Raw genomic sequence first — 26569 nt, 5'->3', positions numbered from 1 at the left:
CAAATTTTCCTGTGGTCGCACTAAAACCGAAGCGATTGCAAAGAATGTCCTCGCACCGTATTCTGTTGACCAGATCCTCACAATAATGGAACACGTAAACTTCATCACTATCTTTTCCGATGCATCAAATCATAAAGAAACTAAGCTTTTTCCGTCAGTGATCAGATATTTCGACTATAAATCTGGAATCCAAATCAAATTACTCGATTTTGTATCTCTTCCTGGTGAGACTTCTGATATCATTGCCACGTCAATCTACGAAATTTTGTGCAACTACAATATGCAGGGCAAAGTAGCAGCAATTTGTGCAGATAATGCCAACACAAATTTTGGTGGTCTCCATAGAAAAGGTACGAACAACGTTTATGCGAAACTTAAAGATCAACTTCAGAAATTATCGGTGTAGGGTGCGCTGCACATATTGTTCACAACACCATACAAGCGGCAGCTGATCAACTTCCCGTAGACATTGAGGGCATTATCGTTAAAATTTATGGACATTTCCATATTTTTACCGTCAGAGTTGAAAAACTGAAAGATTTTTGCGAAGAAGCGGCAACGGAATACATGAAGATATTAGGTTACAGTAAGACTAGATGGTTAGCTTTGATGGCTGCTATAGAAAGAGTACTAAAAATGTTTTCTCCATTGAAGTCATATTTTTTATCAATCGATAACAGTCCCAGAATCCTACGAGATTTTTTTGAGGATGAAGGCTCAGAAATGTGGTTGTATTTTATGCATAATCAGGCATCCGTATTTCATGGCACGGTGAAGAAAATAGAATGTGACAGGAGTAAAATCACTGAAGTAGTAGACGAAATTGATGACCTGAAGTTCAAGCTCCCTGAGAGGATAGATAATCAATTTCTTCCACTTAACGTACGCAATCAGTTGAAAACTCTTGAGGAAAACGGTTGGTCCAAAACAAAATCTTCAAAAACCAGTATGATGAGCTTTTATCAGAAATGTATTGATTATCTTGAAGCTCGAGTCACCCAATTTGACCATGTTGATTGTTTTAAATGGGTGAATCTCAAAGCACCCATTGACTGGCAGGCAGTTCAAAAATGTTTCGAATGCGTCCATAAATTTAGCAGTCCTGATGAATTAGTCGATACCGATAAAAAAGAGACCGAACTGTTCGATGAAGTATCGTATGCGAAAAAGTATGCAAATGGAGATAAAATTGTAAGCTGGAATGAAAATAACACACAAACAAAAGAAAGATGGGTAGAACTTTTCAAGCATTTCGAAGATTGTAACGTTCCATTCCGTAATATGAAAAAAAATGTAGAATTCGCGTTATGCTTGCCAGGAACGAATGCAGTTACTGAACGAGTTTTTTCAGTTGTGAACAAATTCTGGACCACCGAAAAGTCACAGCTTAGTGTGGATACATTGAAGGCAATGTTGCAGGTTAGATTTAATTATAACAATACATGCGAAGAATTCAGCAACAATGTTTCTGACAATGTTTCCCTATTGCGCAAGGTACATGGTGCTGAGAAATATATTTAAAAATATATATGCTCCGTGATTGAAATACATTTGTTATTTATGGAATAAAAGTGAATAAAATTGTTGAACATATTCGTGCGAGTTTATGCAATCATTGACCCTTTCTTTATGAGGTAACATTATCACTGAAATAGCATTAGCCATCTTTGATATTGCGCATTCCTTTCACTACTGGACTATCGCAGAAGTTTTACAAGTGCGGGAACACTAATAAAAGTGCGCATTTGCATCAAATCGGGTAGGTGTCTACGTTGGACTTATTCTTCGCAAATCGAAGAATAAGTGCTCTGAAGACATCAACATGATTCGATGCAATCCCGCATTTTATTCGCACTTTCGCACTTATGAGATCGCACTTCGCAGTGCAGTGGTGTAAGAAATACCCAATATATTGATAAAAATATTGGCAGTTTATAATTGTGGACGTGCTTCTAAAACACCAAGCCAAGAAATAGGTTCTGAAAAAATACAAAAAAAAGAAGTCTACTAAAATCAGTGTCCCGCGTTGGCACTCTGGTCATCTGGTCACTTTACCAAAAATGTTTGCGTGTGAATAACTTGCTGTTGCCATTTTTCTCACCACAGGTACAACTTTTGGATCCACTCGGTCATCATTAAACTGCTGCCCTGTACGATTCTGACGGTAATAAGCTGTGTGCTGATCAGTGTCCTGTGGAAAGCGAGCAAACGGAGACTGAAGCTGAAACAGGGCGGGAATTATGGCGGCAAGAATGGTACTGCTCCGACCGGGATGTCGACTCCGAGTGGCGACACCAGTCACAATAACGTCGCAACCAGCATAACGGTTCCATCTTCGACCACGATGCCATCGCAGAGCAATGGCAGCAGGTAGGTGAAGGGGTATTTTTGAACATGAAAACAGATCTTTGCACTAAAAAAACTGCAGCAAGGAAAGAGTTCTTTTGTTCTTCTTCTTGGCATTAACATCTCCACTGGGACAGAGCCAGCTACTCAGCGTAGTGTTCTTATGAGCACTTTCACAGTTATCAAGGGGGCAGGATCCGTCATTGATTTCGGAGTTTTCAAAAGCAGGTAGGAAGGTATTGATTGACACAACAGTTATTTAATAATAAAAAAAAAACATTTGAACACATAACTTCCCTTAATGAAAAGCTTGTTCACTGATGGTAGTTATCAGTTTCTTTATCTTTTGACAACTTTATCTTTTGACAACATATGCTTCTGATTAACTTTTTGCGCTTTTTTGCTTATATGTATGCCAAATTTTAATCAAAATACAGAATACGGATCTTCATAAGATATTTTTTTATTAGACTTAAAATATTCCTGATGGAATTAAATACTTTCAGAAAATTGGTTATGAAAATTTTATATGAAGAGGCTATATTTTCCAAACAAAAACCTAAAATTGAGACTATTATAATAAAATTTGAGCACAATCATCGATATCACGTTTTACTTTAAGCTTTCAAATAGACCTAGAAGCACTAATATTGAGAAAAAGGGAACAATGACAAATCACTTTTGCTGTTTAATTTGTCTCAATACATATATCGAATCAATCTTATAATCAAAATCCATCATTGTAAATTGTACCATACCCACTAGACTGATGCAAATTTTGATGTTTTTGCTCCCCTATGCTTAAACGATGTCAATTATGATAAAAATGATCCTCCCAAAATTTGAAGTGATTCAGAAGAAATTTGGTTGTGCACAAGCTGTTTGAAGTTTATATGGAAATTACTATGGGAAAGGCAAACCTTTTGTGTTCAGTCCTCTAGCTGCTCGTCATAATAATCTATGAAAAAGTGAACACACTTATCTTATGTGAAAATTTCCCAGCTACAACTTTGCCGAAGACCACATTTCGATGGGACGTGAGGATAATTTGTTATTATTGGTAACAAATTCTAAATCATGCTGAGATGATCATTCAATTACTTTCAGAGCAACACTGCTTTTTTGCTGTAGAACATAGTAGCCTGGATTACTTTGATCTATTCTTCCCGCCAGGAGCACCACTGTTGCCTGCCGAACAGTTGATGAAGCATGCTACATGCAAACCAACTTTATGATGTTGAATAACAATTTATCCTGAGGTCCAATCAAAAAGTGGTCTTCGGCAAAGTTGTTGCTGGGAGGATTTCACATTAGAAGAATTTGTTCACTTTTTCATGAAATATTATAACGAAGAGATAGAGAGCTGAACACACAAGATTGACGTTTTCCATAGTAATCTCCATATAAACTTCAAATGGTGTGTGCACAGTCAAATTTCTTCCGAATCACTTCAAACTTTGGGAGGATGCTATTTACCATAATTAAAATCGTTTAAGCATAGGGGAGCAAACATTTCAAAATTTGCATCACTCTAATACCCACACAGTTACGGATCACTTTGGCTTTCAACATCGGATAACTCGCTCAAAACATAAACGTTGACGTAAAACATATTTTTCCCATGTCATACTATTTATCATCTACCATTTGTAATGTTAGGCACAACATTCATCCGCTAAATAACGGTGTTTTGACTTGGTACCACATAGCTATCATTATATGGTCGTTTTCTGTAAGAAATGCCGTCAGCATTCATAACCTCCCACTGGTGGTAAAATTCAAATGTTATAGCATAAAACATGCTCGTTCGATTTAGTATGAATTCATCTTTGAAAAACATTTTTCTTGATTGTTGATTCTAAACACCGAATATTAGCACTTTTGACTAGAGATCCATAATATGGACCAGGAAATGATTATCTACCACGGTTATGGATCACTCCCAAAGAATGTAGATTTCTGCCATTTTAAGCATTGGATTCGACATTTTCAGACAATAGCAATAAGGATAAAACTAATAAAACATCAAGGTTTGTAAATTTCGTTTTTAGCAGACAAAAATGTGTGGAAAACTTGGTGTGGAGCGAAAACAGTTCATGTCTCAGTTACTACAACGCAGTATCACAAAAAAGGGCATTTTACCCTTGTTTCCGGCTCTAATACTGATATTTATTTGCAGTAATATGTGACACATTGTTAACTTTCGCCAAATCATGCAATACAGATGCATTGAGTTAAAAATCTCTTGATTTTGCGCACTGATCCGTAATATGTCACAATTTGATCCATAATATGAAATTTGATCCATAATATGGTTTTCAGAAACCGATACAATTTTTAATTTTTATGCAATCCTATGTAAATATTACACTCAAAACAGTCTACTAATCAACGTTTCAATTTGAAACGATTCAATTCGTGCTTTTAAATTACAATTTCACGTTTTCGATGTCGTTTTACTGAATTTTATAGGTTGGACTCCTCACTATTTGATCCATAACTGTGGGGTCATGGTATTGCAGAACAATTCTGTTTTTACTTCTAATATGCATTCGATTGGATTGTTTTTTTAAAAAGTGTATTTTTCAATAAAATCATGAAGTTTTACAAAAAAAAACACGGTAATGATTTGGTAAACATGTAAACATTTTCATTTAAATCATTTTAACCCAGCTTTTAAATTGCTTGCATTGAAATGTGTAACGAATTATGTTTAGAGAGAAATTTTTAAAAAATGCCCTTTCTCAAAAATCACTAAATAAGATTCTAGGTTCTTAAACTTAATCGATTGGTCACCTCCAGCTAGTGACCAACCGATTAAGTTTTCAGCTCCAACGTGTGTCTGGTTCTCCAGATTCGTGCTCTTGAAAATTTTAGGTTTGGCTTCGATTCATCTTCATCTTAAGTGTTTATTGAATCATACACAGATGTAGGGTATTATAGGATTTGCATAATCTACGTATTTTAAGATTGTCCCGTTTTGTTCTTCATTTGTCCCGTTTTAATTCGGTTAGTTTATGGCCAGCCTACTTATTTTTTTTATTTTTGCAATGTAAATGAGTACAGTTTGTGCTCATAACATGGATTTCACTATTATTCCAAATTTATGGCACATTGACGAGGATAACGGAAATAGAAATCATCGTAAAGCTAATGATAGTTTGGGAGATCTCCTGTTATTGTTGTTTCAAATTGAATTTTATCAGCTACAAAATCATGTGAAACATTTGAAGAGTGGAACTAAAATTGATAAAAAAAAGATACAGGACAAGCGCTATCCATACTGAGGTATGGAGGACTAATCTGGTCAAAACCGTTTCGGACAAGCAGAAACCTAAAGCGGTTGGTAAGCACGTATTGGAGACTATAGGATCATATGCTTAAGGGGGCAGGATCCGTCATTGATTTCTAAATTTTCAAAAGCAGTTTTTTCGTTCAAAATCAAGAAAATTTACAGGAAAATATGTTCACTGTATTCTATTCTCCAAATGAAACAAAGTGAACACATTTTCATCGAATAATTTTAAGTTTTGAACTGAAAAATTGCTTTTGAAGTTTCGATGATGACGATGATTACGATGACGGAACGTTGAACGTTAAGAATAGCATGCGCATAACGAACGGTTTCTAAGGAGACCATGAGCATCATATCCGGGATGACGCCTATCGGGCTCATCGTCAAGGAAGACTGGGTTCCCTGGGTTGCTGTATAGATTTTAGGGTTGAACCTCCCCCTAGAGCCGAAACTTTTGGAATAAATTTTGGGTCCTAACTCCTTGAAATTGGCTTATTCAGTCTTGTGGATGTGATTCGTTTTTTTTATTATTATTTTTCAAAGTTAAAGATTTAGTTTAAAGTCTCCAGTTGAGTGAAAGACCACCAGAGTAAACGCGACAAATTGCTGGATGGGTTCAAAAAAGTATCGTAATCCGGGGAAACATTGATCAGCGGGGCAACATTGATCGCCATTACCCTCCACGTAAAATGTTTAATTCAACATTTATCGATGAAATATTTTTAATGCATGAATGGTAATACCCTTCCTTCTGTTCATGGGCTTACAAACATATATATGTTATATTTTGGTTGTTATCTCATTTTATTTGATTTTTTTTATTAAATTGAATTAGAATTCTTTATAATTTTAAAGATAAATATATAATTTTATAAATATCTAATTTGTTTTACATATAGATAAATAAATTTGTATATTTTTGTATCTAAATTTTACCCATGAAAGGGCAAGCATATTTAAATCATTCACAGTAAACTCTTCGTAACTCGGTATTCCGTATCTCGATGTCAAATTCTGAAACCACAGTCAGTGTTGATTTTCATGGCTACCTCGATAGTCCCTAGAATCGCAAATGCACTGATTATATGTTCTATAATTTGATATTTCCCTAACTTGGAGAGCTGATCATGAATATTTGTAAGTTTAAATTTGAAGTGCATTTTGAGTTCAACACATTTTTAAATATTCAGACTATTTATAGAAGCTTTGGCTTAAATTGTAATTTAGGTCTCTTTTTGAACAACTATCCAAGTAATAAACCGCTATTGAATAAGAATTGTGTAAAACACTTATTCAGCTCTTAATTATGCTCATGCATAACATTTGCTTATGCTTCTGAAAACTGATTTATACAGATACATTTGATGAATAGAATGTTAGCTTTTTAATTAGAGGAATAATGTCTTGTTTAGTAAAACATTATGACAAGTCGAATAATGTTAATCATTCCAATTAACGTTCAAAAAACGAAATCGTAACCATCGTTATCATAGAAACTTCAACAGCAGTTTTTTTTTTTGTTCAAAACTGAAATTTATTCGACGAAAATGTGTTTACTGTGTTTCTATTGGAAAATAGAATACCGTGAACACATTTTCATGATTTTGAACGAAAAACTGCATTTGAAAATTCTCACACTGATGACGGATCCTGGCCTCTTAATGAGTTCAGTATCATTGACATTAATTAAAATCCAAAAAGCATCTTATCAGCTTCTAGTAGGGCAACATTTTTATTCCGCTATTTTCCAAATTGTTGTAAAACTGTTATTTGGAATGAAATGATAGACTATAGTTTATAGACATTACATGTAACATGGAAAATGTAGATTCCTGGAAAACCAAATCATTTCATTGATATTTGCAGTTGCGTTCACATTCAGTAAAGATTAATTGGTCGATGTTCAGACAGACTGGACCAAGTCTTTTTAAGTTGTTTTAGGAAAACGTATCCCAGTCATTCGGATTGTCAAAATAATTGCATTTTTTGTTGTATTACAGGAACTTATCTATTTGATGAAACAGCTATATCAAAATAACATCGGACAAATCAGGGAGTCTTAAGAATATCTTTGGAACGCTAAAATATCCTCTTGTCCAGTCTCTCTGAACACCGACCAATTTGCCTCGAATTTGTTGAATTGCAATATTTGCGCAGTGCAGAATAACATGTCCTTGTAATATGCAAGCTATTTTAGAAAAGTAGAGATGTTTGAAAATCGGTAAAATATGGACGGTTCACCTTATTTTTGAACTCAATTAACAATGGTTCTGAATACGACACAAATATTTGGATAACTCAAGTATTTTTAATCTCACAGTTTTTTTCACAGTCTCGTTTTTTTCATATCATAGATATTCGATTACCGTAATCCGGGTAACATTGAAATTTTTTTGGAAATTTATGGATATTTTCGTTTAACGCTGCAAATTTTATGTTTTTAAAACCAGTAATGGCACTCACCGCTTGTGTATATATGCTTTGTATTGTTTTCAATAAATTTTGTGCACGTTAAAAACTGTTTTATGTGATTTTTTATTTAGCTGGTATGGGGTAACATTGATCATCAACGTAAATAATTATCGGTAATACTGAACATGTCTTACTTACTTAACTCACTGCCCCTGAAGTCGAATATGAAGGCCAAACTCCTACAAGTCATTTTAAAATTAAAACACCTCCAACCGTGGAATACTCCTAAAGGTAGGCAAATAGGGTCCTAAAATTTTTAATGAAATCTTGTTTTTATTTAATTACACGAAAGAGCATCTTACTGTAACTACTTTAGCAATATTTCCCGCTCAAATAACGGCTATATCATGTTTAAATATTAATTTAAAAATTGGGTCCATAAATGAACCTTGACACTTAAGATCATGTTTGACGTTCGCTTAGTCGACAAAAACACCACATGGGTTTTAGTTTTACCACTGGGATTGTTCCTATCTGACATTTCGGAAGGGACACGGAAAACAAAATACACCCAAAATTTGAGTTTAAGCTAAGGAGTGTGACAAAATCTAAAAATATGTTTTTGGACTCAAACCAACGGAAAACATTAGAAAATTGAGTAAACATGTGTTATTGGCCTAAACTTAAGCGTTTGGCACTAAAATTGGGACAGGGCTTTAGGACCCTATTCTTAAGAAATTCCGCATTCTTCATGGTAATTCGTCAATTATGCTGAATTCAAAATGCTTATGACAATTTTGACAACGGAATCGAAATTTTTGGGATGGCATTAAACAGGATGCCAGTAAACACGGCATTTCCCTCGCCCTTTATCATTTGCACAACTCATGTGCGACATAAATGTTTGCTGGTGTTGTCCATGGTCTTTGAAATCATTTTTGTGAAGTTGAAAACATTACATATTAACAAAACTGAATTTTGACAAAAACGTTTGTTTTCGAAAGCTCATTAATATCAGAAAGAGAAGCACCATTCATGCAATGAAAATATTCCACCGATGAATGTTGATTCGAACTTGTTACAAGGAAAGGCATTCCGATCAATGTTACCTTGCTGATCAATGTTACCCCGTTTTACGGTATTTCAACGCACACAAAAAATTGGTATACAAATTTCCAAATAGGTTTCTGCTCAGTTCTGATATTTTTCATACAGATCAAGTATTCAATAATGATTGAAAGCTTTCATTTCACGTATTTGCAATACATATAAGGCATACCAGGCCTAAATTGTTGCTTCCACCCTATTAGTTAAATATTAAAAAAAAAAATATTTTATCACAATCTAAAACAAGCTAATGTTCTATTAGGGAGTGGCGAAAACTAGGAAGGGACGGAGATTAATGCATCTACCCTATTAATATCATTTATGCTAAAATTGAAGACATTTATTTGTTAAATTTAAATCGTTATTTATGTTTTGGAGTAATTCCGTTTCAGACAATGCGCCATGCCATTGATTCAGCACTATGTTCATGAAAACTGCTCTATAGCTACACATTCCTTGCGTGTGAATCGTCTATCATTTAAACGTATATTTAATTGTTGGCGCTGCAGCGAGCGGTAGACCAATCAGCAAAGAAAACGCCAAACTAAATTCCATACAAAATAGAGAAGTCCATTTATGTTTTGCTCATTCGACATATTTTAACAAAACGGCTGTGTGCAGTGTTGCCACAAGTACAGATTTATCTGGAAAGGTACAGACTTTCGAATAGTTTTTGGTACAGATTCTGTACGGTACAGATTACAGATTTTCACCGAAAAGTACAGATTGGTACAGATTTTTGGAATTGGCGATTTTTGTAACACAAAATTTAAAAGATGCTTGAAATTAGTAACTAATTTCCACGAATCTATTATTGAAATATACTATTTCCATCGAATTTAATATATAAATAGTGAAATTATTTCAATAAAACTGTGTTAAATTTCCAAATAAATTAAGGTGAAGATGAATCGAAGCCAATGTTCAAATTTTCAAGAGCACGGATCTGGAGAACCAAACATCCGTTTGAGCTGAAAACTTAATCGATTGGTCACTAGCTGGTGGTGATCAATCGATTAGGTTTTCAGCTCAAACAGATGTTTGGTTCTCCAGATCCGTGCTCTTGAAAATTAGAACTTTGGCTTCGATTTACCTTCACCTTAAAATTAAAGTTACTTTCAACAATTAATATTGTGTGTGTGGTACAGATTTTGGGTACAGATTTTCAGAATCTTTGGTACAGATAAAAAAGATTTCTGAGCCTACGGTACAGATATAAATGTAGCAACACTGGCTGTGTGCTTGTTCACATTGAATGAACACCGAAAGTAAAACCATGGAGCTTTTCGCATTGGAATAGTTGCTCGAACGAGAACAGTGATGACTTGCACATTGGTGTGGTGTAATCGTCATATTCGTTTTGTCGCTTCTCACCGCAATGCCATTCCAATTGGAATAAGCTGAAAGCAATAACTTATGTGATTTGCCTACGTTTTCAACTCAGATCTACTTGTATGTTGTCATAGACTTCGCACTACTTGGGTACTCAATATTGGATAAGGAGATCTTTCGTTATTTTGTTTCAAAATTTGTATGCAGATTGACAAAAAATGGGCGCGAAATTCTTCCGTTCTCACATGTATATGTGTGCGTTTGCTTCGTCTACAAACGTCGTCAAAGCGAACACGTATCTTACAGCTTGTCGGTGTTGATGTGCATCGATAGAATTTCTGGTCTTCCACAGTACAAAACCGTCAGGGGTGCAGTTATTCGTTGAGTGAATATTTTTTCCTTAGCAACTCTTTAAATTTTATCGTGAAGGGTCTCCGAGGATTCGTTCTTGGAAGATCCAGCTAATTCAAAAAAATGAAAAGGATGAGGATCCTCTTCCTGGTTATGGTTTTATTCAATGAGAATAGATAGGGTGACTTGTTGTATTTTCGGCAGCTTTGTTCTCTTCGTTTTGGGTGGTTTTCTAAAACATATTGGGCTCAAATTATGCACCAATACTTTCACCATATAAGTGCATCTTACAGCCGAATTTCAGAAGTTTTGGTCGATCGAACCCCCCATGACGAAGAGAACAAATCGGCCGATAATACGTAAGTTCCCCTACTATATTATATTATTCAATGAGAATAGATACTATATATTCTCATGGGGTTTTATTGATTGGGAAGCGCAGATCAATACAATTTGTGGCTATTGAATTTCATTTTCCTATTCGCGTTTCTTATGTCGAATTCGTTTTTGAACCTGGGTTGGAACTGGCGCAACCCGTTCTGAATCACAGTTTCAACCCCAACTCGATTCAGGTTCGACCGGACTACAATTTGCTTGACGTTTGTTTATTTATGTGTTGATCACCGACCCAGTTCCTAAAAACGAAAACGACATTAGTTGGAAAGATGGAGCAAAAGAGAAAAATCCACTTTGTTTACGATGTCAGTTAACGTAGAGAGAAGTTTTGCTTTTGCATAGCAAAGCGTGGGTACCAAGTCGAAATGGCTAGTCGGGCTTCTTAATCAAAGAGGGTGATGAAAAATGAAAAGTACGGTAAAACAATAAAATACCGCCAGGTAGAAAAGTTTATTAGATTTTCATCGCTCGTAAGAAAAAACCCAAAAATTATGTGTGCAGAAGTACGGTTTTCGGAATATGTTTCATCTTTGCAAATTGTGATTTCTAGTCAGTCACCCTTAGCAGACAGTCCCCATAGTCGTATTAGTAAGTGTTGCAATTTTGTTCTGCACCTGTATATGTTTTATTGAAATAATTTAACTAACGTTAGGTTCGGTAGCATACATTGTTTGGACGAAATATCTTTCAATAATAGTTTTGTGAAAATAAGTTCGAAATTTCACGCCTTCACAAGATACAGTGATACAAAAAATAATATATTCCAAAAATCTGTATCGTAATCCGAGGGCAAATTGATCACTATTTTACAACTTTTTGTTATGTTATCCTTCTGAATTCAAATATTGTCAAAACTTTTTTCCCCGAGATTTTTCTCCAGAGATTCGTTTTTTGGTCTTCGTGTACAAATTCTTTTAGAGATTTCCTTATAAATTTCTCCAACGATGAAATCAGAGATTACTCCGAGGGTGCCTCCAGGGATTCCTCCAAGATGTTTTCCAGAAATTTCTTTACTGAAGAAGTTTTTCAAAATCCCCTTAAAAAAATCCTCGAGGAATCGCTGGAGAAATTCTTTGAGCCATCCTTGGTGGAACCATTAAAAACCAATTTATGAAGAAATCTTCAGAGTTATCCCTGGATGATCTCCTATAGAGAAAAAATATGGATTAAGCTCTGTAGTATTACATGAAAGAACCCTTAGATCAATCTATAGAAGGGAGAATCCCTAGAGAAATCGTTGCCTAATCCCTAGAAGATTCCTTGGAAAATCCTTTGAAAAAAAATCTTGAATCTCTGGATGAATTCGTGAAGAAATCTATGGAGGAATTCCTGAAGAAATTGATGGACAAACCTCTGGAGGAATCCCTGGAGAGATTCCTGTATTAATATTTGAAAGGTTGCCTTTACTCAGGCATTTGCTGAATCAATCAATGTAAGGTTACCTGGATTTGATGAAGGGATCTTTGAAAGATTACATGGGTAAATTGCTAAAGGAATCCCTGGGGGTATCACAGGAAGAATCCCTGGAGAAATTCCTGTAGTAATTCCCGTGAAGATTATGAGCGAGGAATCCCTGAAGAAATCCCTGCAAAGATATTTCTGGAGAAATCCCTGGATAATCCTTGGAAGGACCCATGGAGAAATCGCTGGAGAAGTATCTGGTGGAATCCTTGAAGGTATTTTTCTAGAGGAATCTAGATACAGATTTTCCTTATTTATTAATTTATTTATTATTGATTCATAAATCTGTAGAGTAAGGGCTGCCCCTTTTAAATTACTACATAAGTTGAGTCCATCAGAATTCATCAACTACTTAATTATGAAAAAATAACTTAAACAGTACACTATCAAAAATTCTAATTCCTCCTATTAAACCACGTACAGTAATACCTCGATATAACGTAACTCGATTTTTATTCTCATTACGTTATATCGAGGTTACGTTATATCGAAGCAGAATATTTTTTCTTCTAAATTTCGTTCAAAATGTATTGTTTGATGAGAAAATGGGTCTCACATTGATATTTTTGAACTAGCAAGTATTTTCAGTTTATCCTAAATATTTCTTTGATTTTTTTGTCGTATTAATTTTTTGTATTTTTATGTTTATTTTATTTTTTTTTATTGTTACCTATCGATTGCAGTATTCCTTAAAGAAATGTAATCAGGAAAAATCTTTGGAGGAAAAAAAAAAAGAAATTCATAAATGAGATCTTTCAGAAATTCTTTAAAAAAAGTTAATGTTGGGCAGTCCATGAAGATGCCTAGCAGGAATTATCGAACTTCAAGCATTTTTATATAAGGAACTCGTGGTTAAACTCCTAAAGCAAAATTTATTGACAGAATTGTAAAATAACTGTCCAAGAACTTGAATTTTTTTTTCAGAATTCATGAAGAAATTACTAGAAAACTCAATTAAAAACAAGAACTTTCATCCATGTAAATATTTCTGAACGAATACGTGGTTGAATTATCGGCAGTATTCTTGGAGAATTTTCTAGGGTATCTGGAGAACTTGCTCAGTTTTTGGACGAATCCCTGAATATATTTCTGCAATAGAAAAAACATAAAAAAAATCTAGACTTATCGTCTTTAGGAATTACTTGAAGAAACCAATGAAAAAGAATCATTGAGAATTTCCTTAAAATAATAAATATTTGGATAAACTACCTCATACAAATAAAAATATATCCTGGAGAAATTACTTGGTGAATTTTTTGTACAAAGGCACACTGCCGTTATACGCATAATTGTCCCATGTTCCAAAATATGCAATCGAGAAAAACGCGTTTAAAGATTTTAACACATTTAGGACTCGTATCCAAATCTTCACAATAGTATAAAGAATAGCGTGTTTATTAGAGTCAAGAATTTGTATTATGGGAATAAAGTAAATTTAGCTACGAAATTCAAAGTGGGACTGTTGTGCCTAGAAATACGGGGTTTTTGGTGAATTTCTACGCATAACAGTCCCACTGAGAGTAGTGACCAATTATGTGCTAAACATACTGCTGTAGATGATCGTTCTTAAGTATAGATTGTACCGAATGTAGAGGACGTATATCCTCAAGACTATGTTAAGGCACCTAATGAAGGCTCAAGTGGCATGTGCCAAACGGAGCCACGTGTGGGGAAGTGAGAAAAAAAAGATTTTATAGTTTGGGATGGAAAGCAAAGTTTTCTGTATGTGTGATAATGAGAAAATGTATGAGTTAGTGAAAGAAAGAGTGGATGAGTAAGTAAGAGAGTTATAAGATGTAACAAATTCCTAAATCGACTCTTCTAGCTACAGGCTTGACAGAAACTCATCTGCGAATTCAAGGTTATTCTGCGGAGTAAATATTTACCTCAAAATTCACGACACAAATCATCACACGATTTTATATTTCTTTGGACTTTGTTTGCAGTGCTTCGTGAAGCCCAAGCAGGACAGTTCGGTTTTGCGTCGTCCGATTGATTTTAGTGACGGATTCGCGCGATTTGGTTGCTGGAGAATTTTTTTTCCCTCTGTTTTGGAGCGTCTTGCTGGGTAGTGCTTCGTGAAGCCCAAGCAGGACAGTTCGGTTTTGCGTCGTCCGATTGATTTTAGTGACGGATTCGCGCGTTTTTGTTGCCGGAGAATTTTTTTCCCTCTGTTTTGGAGCGTCTTGCTGGGTAGTGCTTCGTGTAGCCCAAGCAGGACAGTTCGGTTTTGCGTCGTCCGATTGATTTTGCTGACGGATTCGCGCGTGTTTTCGTCGCCGGAGATTTTTTTTTTTTTTTTTTTTCACCTGTTTTGGAACGTCTTGCTGGGTACGTATTTGGGAAGGCCCAAGCAAGACGGTTTATTTTCGGGACGCCAAGAAGTTTTGCTGTCAGTGTCAGTTTTGTGTTCAGTCGAGAATGGATTACCAACTGGTGAGTTCGTTTCATGCTTATGATAACACATATTTTCTTGAAAGCGTAACTTTTATGTAAAATAAAAAAAACTTTGTATGGTTCGTCACTATATGTGTCGGCATTATGCTTTTTTCTTATACAATTTGAATATACATATATTTTTCTCTTTTTGACATTATTAAAAATTATTTATTAAAAAAATCTTTGGAATTGTTCGACATTGTGAATGTTGACGTATTTTCTAAAACTTCTACCATATCGAGACAAAATGCACAGTAATACTCATATGTAATTTTCAAACAAACTATGTATGGTTCGTCACTACAAGTGTCGGCATTATTCCTGTTTCATATAAGTTAAAATATATACATGTAATTTTCAGTTTTCGTCATTAATAAAAACGTCTTTTGAATTGTTCGACATTATAGATGTTGACGTATTTTTCCAAAAACTTCTCGAGACAAAAATACAAAACTAGCTTTAAATACAAGTCGTATATTTCCCCCTTGTCCATGGATCGCATCACCGACCAGAGGTGACTCCCAGATCTTTTCCTCCCTCACTAATAAACACCCTTCCCCTTGTGATTGTGGAGATGCAGAGGTATTCTCGGTCTCTAGAAGCAACAATCATTACACCCTAACATTCCTTCCCCATCCCAACTGACTGTAAGGACTTGGCCGGCGCCGTTATTGATCAATAATATTAGATCTGCTAAAATTGCACTTCGAGAGTAAGCGGAAACTCCCATTCCTTATTCATTTGGATCGTAGTGCAATTCTTACCAGTTCCGATCAATCACGGAGTAGCAACCATTGCACAGTGGTCCAGGAATCAGTTTTACGCGGAAAGATGCATTTTGAGCTTTGGAATGAAACATTAGACAAAAACGGTCTTCTACAAAGTTGTTTGTATTAGTTAAGCCCTTTGTTTGATGTTATTGAAAATTAGGGTGGACCACATTTTCATAGAAATTGTGTAACTAACTTTCTTATTTGTAGAAATTATATTATACATGCTTCAGCAAAGTTGTAGACCATTCAATTTCAAGCAACTTTGCCAAAAAAAGTTTTTTTGTATCTCTTAAATTGACCGATTTAGAGCTTTTATCCTACGGTGACATAGGGTGGTCCGAACAAAACTGGTTTCTTGGCTCTAGAGTTTTCAATTCAAATTTCTCATCAAAGTAGTCCAAGAAACACTTTTAGAGCTTTAAAAAATGCGTAATTTGGTGAGTGAAGAAACTCGCTATCTCCTTCCGTTTAGGAGTTATTGTTGTTTTTCTCTCAAAAACATGCCTACTTTGATTGTGAATATCTCTGATTGGGGCAAACATAAAAAATATCTTTTGACGGCATTCAAAAGACAAAATAAAATTGTATATTATATCAAAAAATTACAGATGTGTTATTTTTGTAACTCTAATAAAATGTCTTGAAAAACAAAGGATTTTAAGCAGAAAAACTATAATAACTTTTGAACTAAAATAGATATCATCAATATTTTTGCATGAAAATTTGCGTTTTGCTAAGTTCTTAAAGTCGTTCATAGACCGCTTTGACGAGAAATCCGAAATAAGAAAGATAGGGCTCTAAAACTATTTTGAAGATTTTCATAGTATGTATTTCTTTATTATTTTGCATTTTGGGCATGAAAATGAAATTTTAGACAAAAATGATCTTCTACAAAATTGTTTCTAAAAATGTAAGCTTACATACTGTGTCATTTGAAACTAGGGTGGTCCACAATATCACACATATCATATATTCAACTTTTTTATTTGCAAAAATACTGGTATATGCTCTTTGACAAAGCGGTAGAACTTGAAATTTTGATCAACTTTGCCAAAAAAAGTTTTTCTGTAGCTCAAAATTTGACCAATCTAGAGCATTTTTTCCTAATCATCGCAGGGTGGTCCAACAAAAATAAGTTTTTCAACTCTAGTTTTTTTAATATTATTTTCTCGTCAAAGTTGTCTATGAACGACTTTTAGAACTTAACAAAACGCAAATTTTCATGCAAAAACATTGGTTATATCTATTTTAGTTCAAAAGTTATTGAAGTTTTTGTGATAAAAAATATTTGACTTTCAAGACGTTTTATTAGAGTTACAAAAATAACACATCTGTAATTTTTTGATATAATATACAATTTTATTTTGTCTTTTGAATGCCGTCAAAAGATATTTTTTATGTTTGCCCCAATCAGAGATATTCACAATCAAAGTAGGCATGTTTTTGAGAGAAAAACAACAATATCTCCTAAACGGAAGGAGATAGCGAGTTTCTTCACTCACCAAATTACGCATTTTTTAAAGCTCTAAAAGTGTTTCTTGGACTACTTTGATGAGAAATTTGAATTGAAAACTCTAGAGCCAGAAAACCTGTTTCGTTCGGACCACCCTATGTCACCGTAGGAAAAAAGCTCTAAATCGGTCAATTTAAGAGATACAAAAAAAACTTTTTTTGGCAAAGTTGCTTGAAATTGAATGGTCTACAACTTTGCTGAAGCATGTATAATATAATTTCTACAAATAAGAAAGTTAGTTACACAATTTCTATGAAAATGTGGTCCACCCTAATTTTCAATAACATCAAACAAAAGGCTTAACTAATACAAACAACTTTGTAGAAGACCGTTTTTGTCTAATGTTTCATTCCAAAGCTCAAAATGCATCTTTCCGCGTAAAACTGATTCCTGGACCATAGTGCATTGACATGTACAGTCAGTCTATGCTATGCTATGCTATGCTTTGGACTTTGTTTGCAATACATATCATGATATTTAAATTAAGTTTTAGTACCACCAACATATTTGCAACTTGCACCGAAGAGCCAACTATGCCAAATAACCCAGTATGTGGCCAGGTCATCCTATTCTTCTTTTGACTTGACTTTGACTTCATCAAGTTTGATATGTCGCAAGATAGGCTCAAGACTGCCAATATAATGGCCACTTCCTCTGGGTAACATGGTATCCAAAACAACCTGGCATGTTATCAAGTTATCCAGAAACCTTTGAATTATCCTTCTTTAGCCTTGATTTGTGAATTTAAGAAGTTTGATGTTGCCAGCTAGGTTTCAGAACCGACAAATTAGAGGTCATTTCCCCCCAGGAAACCGGGAATTCAGAACAATCCGACATGTGGTCAAGTCAATCAAATACATTTGAACCTTGACTTGATTTGCAAATTCATGAAAATTGATATGTCGAAAGCCAGGTTTCAGATTCTCCAATATAATGGCCACTTCTATCAGTGAACCGGTATTCGGACCAACCCAGCATATGGCCAAGTCATCCATAAACGATCGAACTATTTTTATTTGGATTTGGTTTGCTAAATCATGAAGTTGATTTGTCGCAAGCCATCATGGGGTAAGACACTCATTAATATTGGTATTAATATCCGTTAAAACGGATAAATATATTTTATTTTTATGATATAATCGAGTTACCTACGAATTTCCTAAAGACGTCTGACAGCAGTATCTTGAATTTAAGTCAATGGTGGGGGTTTATAAACAAGAGGCTAGGGATTGTGGATTGTATGTCTTGCCGATCTGACATACCATAGGAGACAAATCACATCGGAATCGAGTTGCGGAATGGCCCGGAAATCCTAGAAAGATGTGGGGCATTGATGGCAATTGAGCTTCACTGAATGTGATGCATCGTACAGGTGCCAGTCTCCTTCTAGCCAGACTACCAGATGGATGCTGGCATCAAACAGTGTGGTCTGTGTTGCATCGGACGTATTTATCATATATTTTGCTAAGACGATCTGACGATAAACGCAACTTGTTTTTTCATTTAAATAATCAATTTGCCTTGGAAACTCCGGCAACAGGCAAACAGCAAAACTCCATGCATACTTGATAATCTTCTCAATATCATTAATAAATATTAATATTTTAATACTGGATCTAGTGTCCTGCCCCATGCAAGCCATGGACTCGAAATTAAAGTGGTTACTGATTTTTCAAGTGGGATTATTTCAGTACTCCTCGTGATGAATCCAAAATTACGGTAAATTTCTAATCAATGACGCCGGTTCATAAAAAAATGTAAAAAAATGTGATTGAATTTGAAAATTAACCTTAAATTTTTTGAAAAACGGATGGGAAATAGTATTTTGTTATTGAAACTTTTAATCTAATTTGACATCAGACTCGCATGAACGACGAATGCATCCCGATAATACAAACACATAAAACAGGTTGTGTTCCACATGGAATGTAAAACCAACGTAAGAAGATGTTAAAAACGATTTTCCCAAACACCAGCTAATTCAAAAACTGACAATTGAATATTTTATTCAAGATTAGCGCATCAAATTGTATAGTGTGACAGTTATGCGTAGAAACACAGTAGTGGGACAGTTATGCGTGGAAATTCAACAATGGGACAAATTGAATTGGGTTTCCTTTCCTTGAGTTTCCGAACAAAGTTAATTTTTGGTAAGTGTTTTCTAAAACTATATGCAACAATAAACTGTTTGATGACAAAAAGTCAAGCATGGGACAATTACGCGTATAACGGCAGCACAGTAGAATTCATAAAAATGTTAAAAAAACCATTGGAGAAATGAAAAATAGTTGAGTTTAAAATTCCTAGAATCCGGAATTCCTTGGAAACAGTTCTTGGACATATTCTGGAGAAATTTCTGAATGGATATTTGAATCATTGATTGGTGGAATTTAATGCGAGCTTTCGGATGAAATTGCCTAAGGAATTCTTAAGACGGGAATCCGTTAAGTCAATATTGATGAAATGTTCCTAGAAACTCTTAGAGGAATATCTAAAATCGCTTAAAAAATCTGATGGAATCCCTGACATCATTTATGCAGAAAATCTTAGAAGTTCTAAACATGAATATCAGGAGGGTTAACTAGTGGAATCTATGGAATATACCTGTCGGAATTATTTTATTTTTTAATTTTTTATGTTTTTAGTTTTATACATGAATACCAGGATAGCTTGAAATGAGTCCAAGTAGAAATTATTGACGGAATCTCTGGAGGCATCCTCAGAATAATTCTTGTTGAAATCTGTGGAGAAATTATTCTTGGAGAAACCATTTGAAGAATATCTGTAAGAATTCCTGAAGCAACAAAAATAAATAATAATGATGTATACAAATATACAACAATGACAAAATGATGGTTTTAACATTAGCTTATAGCTCATTCGATATCAATTTATGGCTGTATTCAGTGATAGTAAACGCTTGCATTGCTTTGATTTAGTATTGACAAAACCAAGTAGATTAGCTTCCGTCACATAATCAATGACATCTTCTCCCAAATAGATGTTACACTGAGGAAACGGAACGTATGAGGTACAAAAGAATTTCTTATGGAATAACGACATAAGAAGTATTTTGTTCTTCATTCGAGAACCTTATAACATTCCACAACAGACTTATGAAATAACACTCATTACATAGACAGATGTAATTCCATAAGAAACTCTTTTTGGATATCAAACGCATTGATCATTGGAATTCATAAGACAATCTAATGGAGTACGATTTTCTTAACAATTTCATACGAAAATCTTATGAATTACGTGGAGAGATGCTAATAACAAAATATTCACGATTGAGATTCATAAGCGCGCGTATGACAATGATTAGTAACACTTGTGAAAAACAGTCGACTTCCTATCAAAAACCACGTAAGAATTTCATACGAAATTCTTTTGGAATAAAGACATAAGAAGCATCTAATGAGACTCATAAGAAAAACTTGTGAACTTCCATCGATAATTGCGTTCATAATACAAATAGGTATAATATCATAAGATACTCTTATGATGGATCATAGATATCAATTATGGAATTCTTTAGGACCATTATGTATTTAGAGAATCGCTCTTTGAATTTAGGAAAATAAAGATATTCATAAGATCTCTAATGATAACGACAAGAATTTCTTGTGAATATCGGACGTTTTGTGTTTCATAAGAGTCTTATGAAAGAGAGAAAACCAGTCAAGAAATCAATTCACAAGCGTTCGCTTATGAAATTCGTACGCAATTTCTGGCTCAGTGTAGGTAAGACATGCTCCGATCTAGATCTTGAAATAAGCATAATTTTGGTTTTGTCTGTATTCATAGGAAGAAAATTTGCCTGTGACCAAGTAATGAGACGTTTCAGATCCAAATTTATTAGTTCAGACATCGAGGCAACAGAAAGTTCTGCAGAACTTAAATATATCTGAACGTCATCGGCAAACTTGAGGACGCTGCAATATTGTAACTGCGGAAACTCCTTGCAAATTTTATAGAAATATCCCTGTAGAGATTTTCTTGCAGAAATCCCTACAATAATCCTTGGAGGATACCCTGCAGGAACTCCAGGCAGAATTGTTGAAGTATTTCTGGAGCCTTATTGGAGCTAGTCTCAAAAATCATAGTGATCAAAAGTTCTTCATCAAAAGCATCCCTGGAGGAATCAATGGTAATATATCTAGTGTAGCCCCTCGAGAAATCGCTATAGAGATTTCTTTAGATTATCTCGGAGGAATTTCTTGTAATATCCCTTGAGAAATCTTCGAAATAATTCCTGAAGGAATCACAGGAAAAGTTTCTGGAGAAATATCTGAAGATATAACGGGAGGCATATTTGAAGTAATCATTGGAGATATTCCTGAAGAAACTTCTGAGGATTTCCAGAGACCATGTTTTAACTGGTCCCAAAATTGCGTTTGCGGTCAAAAATTCTTATTCGTCTGCGGTAAATCTTCTTTTTACTTATAAGCATAAGCATAAGCATAGATGACCGTACAATTCGTAGTTGCTACTCCGTGATTGACCAGAACAATCGAAGTTGCACAGGGAATTAATGAATGGGGCTTGGGATTAGCTTACCATTCTTCAATGTGCACAAATCGAGAGCTCAAATTTAAAAGTCAAAAACGGCGCCGGCCACGTCCTTACGGTCATCGGGGAAAGGAAGGAATGTTAGTGTGACTACCGTTGTTACTAGAGACCGAGATCACCTCTGCATCTCCACGGTTGTCATGGAAAGGACATTGGGTTAGTGGGATAAGGTGAGATCTGGGAGTCACCAATGTTTGGTGATGCGATCCATGATATAATCACGCCTAACCGGATTCGCGAAATAATTCGATAATCGCATTGTACGCCGAAAAAGTGTTCGTCACTCGCCCACGCAAAAGCAAGCGACACGATCAAAAGATCAAACACTGTTAACCATCCGCGGCGCTTTTACATTTCTCTGAGCGAACGACGCGCGACATGTTTGATCCTGCCCTCATCACTCGCCCCCGCAGGAGCAAGCGTCAAGGTCGAAGGATCAAACACTACTAACAAACCGATCGCTTTTTCACACTTCGCTACCGACGCGCGACATGTTTGATCCTCAATCTTCTTTTTACTTATAGGTCCAAAACATGATTAATGGCTGGTCGAATGATGCCAATTAGCTATATTATCAAATTTTCCTAATTTGACCCAAGTGGAAATGGCTATGTTGTTATATTTTGCGACCAAGATAACCGTAGCGGTAAACACGCAGTTTTTCAACAAGTCCAGCAAGTTCCCTGAGCATAATGTGTCTTCGCACCTGCCACACAATATACACAAGCAAAAATGTTCGATCGGCAAAGATGGCTCTCAGTAGGAACTTTAAAAGTTCCCATAAGAATACTAAGCTGAGCAACGGGCTCTGTCCCGATTGAGACGTGACGCCAGGAACAAGAAGAAGAAATGTATGTATGGTATTTGACATGTCTATTTAGATCTGGATGAAAAATCAGGAATTTTGAGTTGTTGCAAAATCATGAAGAATGAGCCGTCGCATGCCTGGTTTTGGTACAAGAACTGAAATGTCCCACGATACGGACATCTCAGGTGGTCATTCCTGGGTTATTTCGGTGGGCTAGAAGAACCAAAGTGATCATTCATTAATAATTGAACTAGCAGAGTCACAGGGATTCAAAATCATGAAGAATGTGCCGTCACATGCCTAGTTATGGTACCAAAACTGAAATAACGCACAATACAGGTATCTTCTGTGGTCATTCCTGGGTTATTTCGGTAGGCCAGAAGAACCAAAGTGATCATTCATCAATAATTGAACTAGTAGAGTCACAGGGATTCAAAATCATGAAGATTGAGCCGTCGCATGCCTACTTTTGGTGGTAAAACTTTGTGGTCCCATATTACGGGTTTTCCGGTGGCCATTCCGGTGCTCCAAAAGGACCAGAATAGCCATTCATTCATTCTTTTGGCAAAATACATCCAAATATAAAAAATCGTAAAGAATTGGGCACAATTCATTTGGTTTTTGGGCCTAAAGCTGAGTAATTTCATCGAATTGTTCAGATTAGCCACCTTCCGGGACTCCAGGAACCGGTTCCGCATGGACCATGCTCGAATTTTCGAGGGAATGTGCGCCGGTAATTGGTTCCTTATTACAGAAAAAAATTATGCCAAAATATCCATCAACCGAATAGTACCGATGTGAATTACATATACACCCGATTCTGTTTTTGCACGGGGGATGCGTACCGTGCAAAAAAAGTTTTCAGTTCAAAATTTCAAAAACCGTGCAAAAAGAGTAACACCATTTCTCGACGTTTCATGAAAAAATAAGGTTTGGGCGGAAAAAAATGTATGGAAACTTTTTCTACACGGCCGTGTAAAAAAAATCCGTGCAAAAACAGAATCGGGTGTACAGAACTGCGATGGAAACTTACTCTTCGGATGTTCCGAGTTTCCGGAACCGGGTATGAATAACTAAGTGATTTGAGAATCTCTATTTACAGTCCACGAGAATAGGTATTCTCGTAGACTGTAAATAGAGATTCTCAAATCACTTAGTTAGTCATTCAAGAATATCAGGACGGTTCAGATTACTTGTTAAGTTATGAAACTACAAGTTGTCAAGGTAAGGGTCTCTAAAGGGAGTTTTTTCAGATGTCGCAGGTTCCCGGTGGCCACAGTGACCAAATCCGGATCTACGGGAGGGTTTCTGGAACTAGACATGTGTGCCTTTCGTTCAAACCCAACAGAACTAAATTCGGTCAACACACTGATATTTGCGAGCTGTTTGAATTTTCGGATCGAAATCGACCCTAAGTCACAATTTGTAACTTTTTGCTTAAGAACTTCAGGGATTCTTCAAAACTTCTTGGAATTTCCATCGGAATCTTTGGGAATGATTTTAGAAACACCCTCCGAAAAACCTCTGAAGAACACCTGGACATTCATGGAAACTTTTACGACCCCATGAGATTCACATTTATATTTTGAAATATTATTGAATGACCTGTACATATTCAAAGTAGTACTATGCTTAAATTCACCACACTTTTTTTTTATCTTTTTTCTCCACAGGCACCCCAAAACGGATCGCCGAGCAGACCGGACCACCACCCTGCTAGTGGCCGTACTGCTACTGTTTCTGCTCACCGAGTTTCCCCAGGGCATTCTCGGTTTGCTCAGCGGAATCCTGGAGAAGTGCTTCTTCAAACGGTGCTACGCCCTATTCGGCGAAGCCATGGACCTGCTTGCCTTAATCAACGCCGCAATCGGTTTCGTACTGTACGGCTTAATGTCGAAACAGTTTCGCACTAGCTTTAAGTCGGTTTTTTGCAAAACTCCAACCCATAGGGTCGAGATGACGAGAATGACTGGACTCACCACCACCTGTGTCTGATGCAATCGGATTGGGGATGGTGGTGGGCCGGATCGTTCGGCCGGGGGATTCTAGCACGAATTTAGACACCTTTTCAATTTACTTGGAATCGTATCACTTTTCAATTTAGCACAGCGTTACATAGCAAATAGGCATTAGGCTGACTCAGAAGTAGGAATCATTTCGTAGCACCACGGGAAATCGACAACGGATATCAAGAGCTAAATTTTGACTAGAATCGAGCGTCCCAAGATTTTCGCTTGGGTTGGAGTTGTGATTAAAAAGAATTTACTGTGTAAATACCACTACTGAGCTTCTGGAAAGTGAAAGAATGACCGCAGACAAACAGGTGTATTTTTACATAAATGTGAAATTTTATCTGCGTTTTGATAAGGTGAACAAGACACAATGTTTTGTATTTTTTCAAAAAGTTTTATTTTTATTCAAAAATTTTAGTTGTCACTTTAAAAGTACGCTCGTTTGTCTGTGAAGCTACTTTCGTCTAATATATTACAAGAAAACGAATAGTAAAGGAATTATTAGTAGCACAATGGTGGTCGTTTCAAGAGACTGGCGAAGTAAAATCCCACCTTGCCGATTACCGTAGGCGTTAGAGCCCAGGCGTCATACGGACGAGTATATAGATTAGGAAGCACAGAACAAAATGTCAATGGACCAAAATTGATTCGCCATTTTCGCTTGGAACGACTACCATGTGTTTTGATTGAAACTGTAGCAAAAGTATATTGTCTTTTAGATGTTATTTTACTAACGACACTGAGTGTGAGTCTATATCTCTAACAATCGGAAAAGGTTTTGCAGCGAGAATGACAAGAATGAATGAAAAAAAATAGTAGCAAGCTCTTGAGTAGGCTTTCCTAACGAAACCGCACGATTAGAAAATTGAATCCAATTCTCGTGATTTTAAAATTAGGAAAATGTATATTTTTCTACATAAGTGTGTATAATTGCCCCCCGTAGGAAAGAGTTTAATAAACTGTTGGATGAATAGATTGTAATTTTAATGATCAATCGATGAAAATTCGTTGTGGCATATGTTTAATTAAGAGAAAGTTGCCCTTGTCTCCAAAGTGGGTTACCCTAAAGTTGAAGTCATTGAGATTGATTCTAATATTTATCTCCTGCCAATGTTGCTTCCGTACAGTTCGTAGTTGTTACTCCATGATTGACCGGAAAAATCAAAATTGTACAGGGAAATAACAGATGTAGCTTGGGAGTAGCATACCATCTTCAATGTACAATTTCGAGGACTCCAAACTCTGTAATGTCAATAACGGCTCCGGCCACGTCCTTACGCTCATCGGAGAAGGAAAGGAATGTTAGTGTGACATCCATTGCTACTAGAAACCGAGTTCTCCTCTGCATCCCCATTTTTTCACAGGAAGGAGTTTCGTTAGTAGGAGGGATCATAAGCTACATGATTAGGATTCATCTTGGTAAGTGATGCGATTCATGTAGCCTCAAATTAAAATAAAATATCTATCAGTGTGTCGACAATTTTAATGTCGAACTATTCAAAGGATATTTTTAAGTAATTACGATAAATAAATAAAAGAATATGTACGCGTAACTCAATTTTTTTTTTATGAAACTGGAATGAAAGCTTATGCCGACACTTACAGTGACGAACCATCCATAATTTGCATTTAGCAAATAGATGAAACATTGCCACGATACAAATTAGGGTTTTCACAAGCATGAAACAAACTCACCAGTTGGTAATCCAACCTCAACGGAAGTCACAAATTCAGCATCAACACGTAAAA

General features: G+C 35.7%; 1 protein-coding gene across 1 annotated transcript in view; it reads left to right on the top strand.

The window, feature by feature from the left end:
- The window catches only part of LOC23687733 (G-protein coupled receptor daf-37), a 511826-nt gene extending 486002 nt beyond the window's left edge, over nucleotides 1-25824 (top strand). The window contains exons 8-9 of the mRNA XM_021842903.1: nucleotides 2107-2370; nucleotides 24482-25824. Of these exons, the coding sequence (XP_021698595.1) occupies nucleotides 2107-2370; nucleotides 24482-24803 (586 nt within the window). The 3' untranslated portion in view covers nucleotides 24804-25824. The remainder of the gene's footprint in view (nucleotides 1-2106; nucleotides 2371-24481) is intronic.
- The last annotated feature ends 745 nt before the right edge of the window (nucleotides 25825-26569 follow it).

The sequence above is a fragment of the Aedes aegypti genome, chromosome 2 (assembly GCF_002204515.2).
Source record: "Aedes aegypti strain LVP_AGWG chromosome 2, AaegL5.0 Primary Assembly, whole genome shotgun sequence".
Taxonomy (NCBI): Eukaryota; Metazoa; Arthropoda; class Insecta; order Diptera; family Culicidae; genus Aedes; species Aedes aegypti.
Note: the sequence above shows the minus strand (reverse complement) of the source record. Positions and strands in the feature narration are given on the sequence as shown.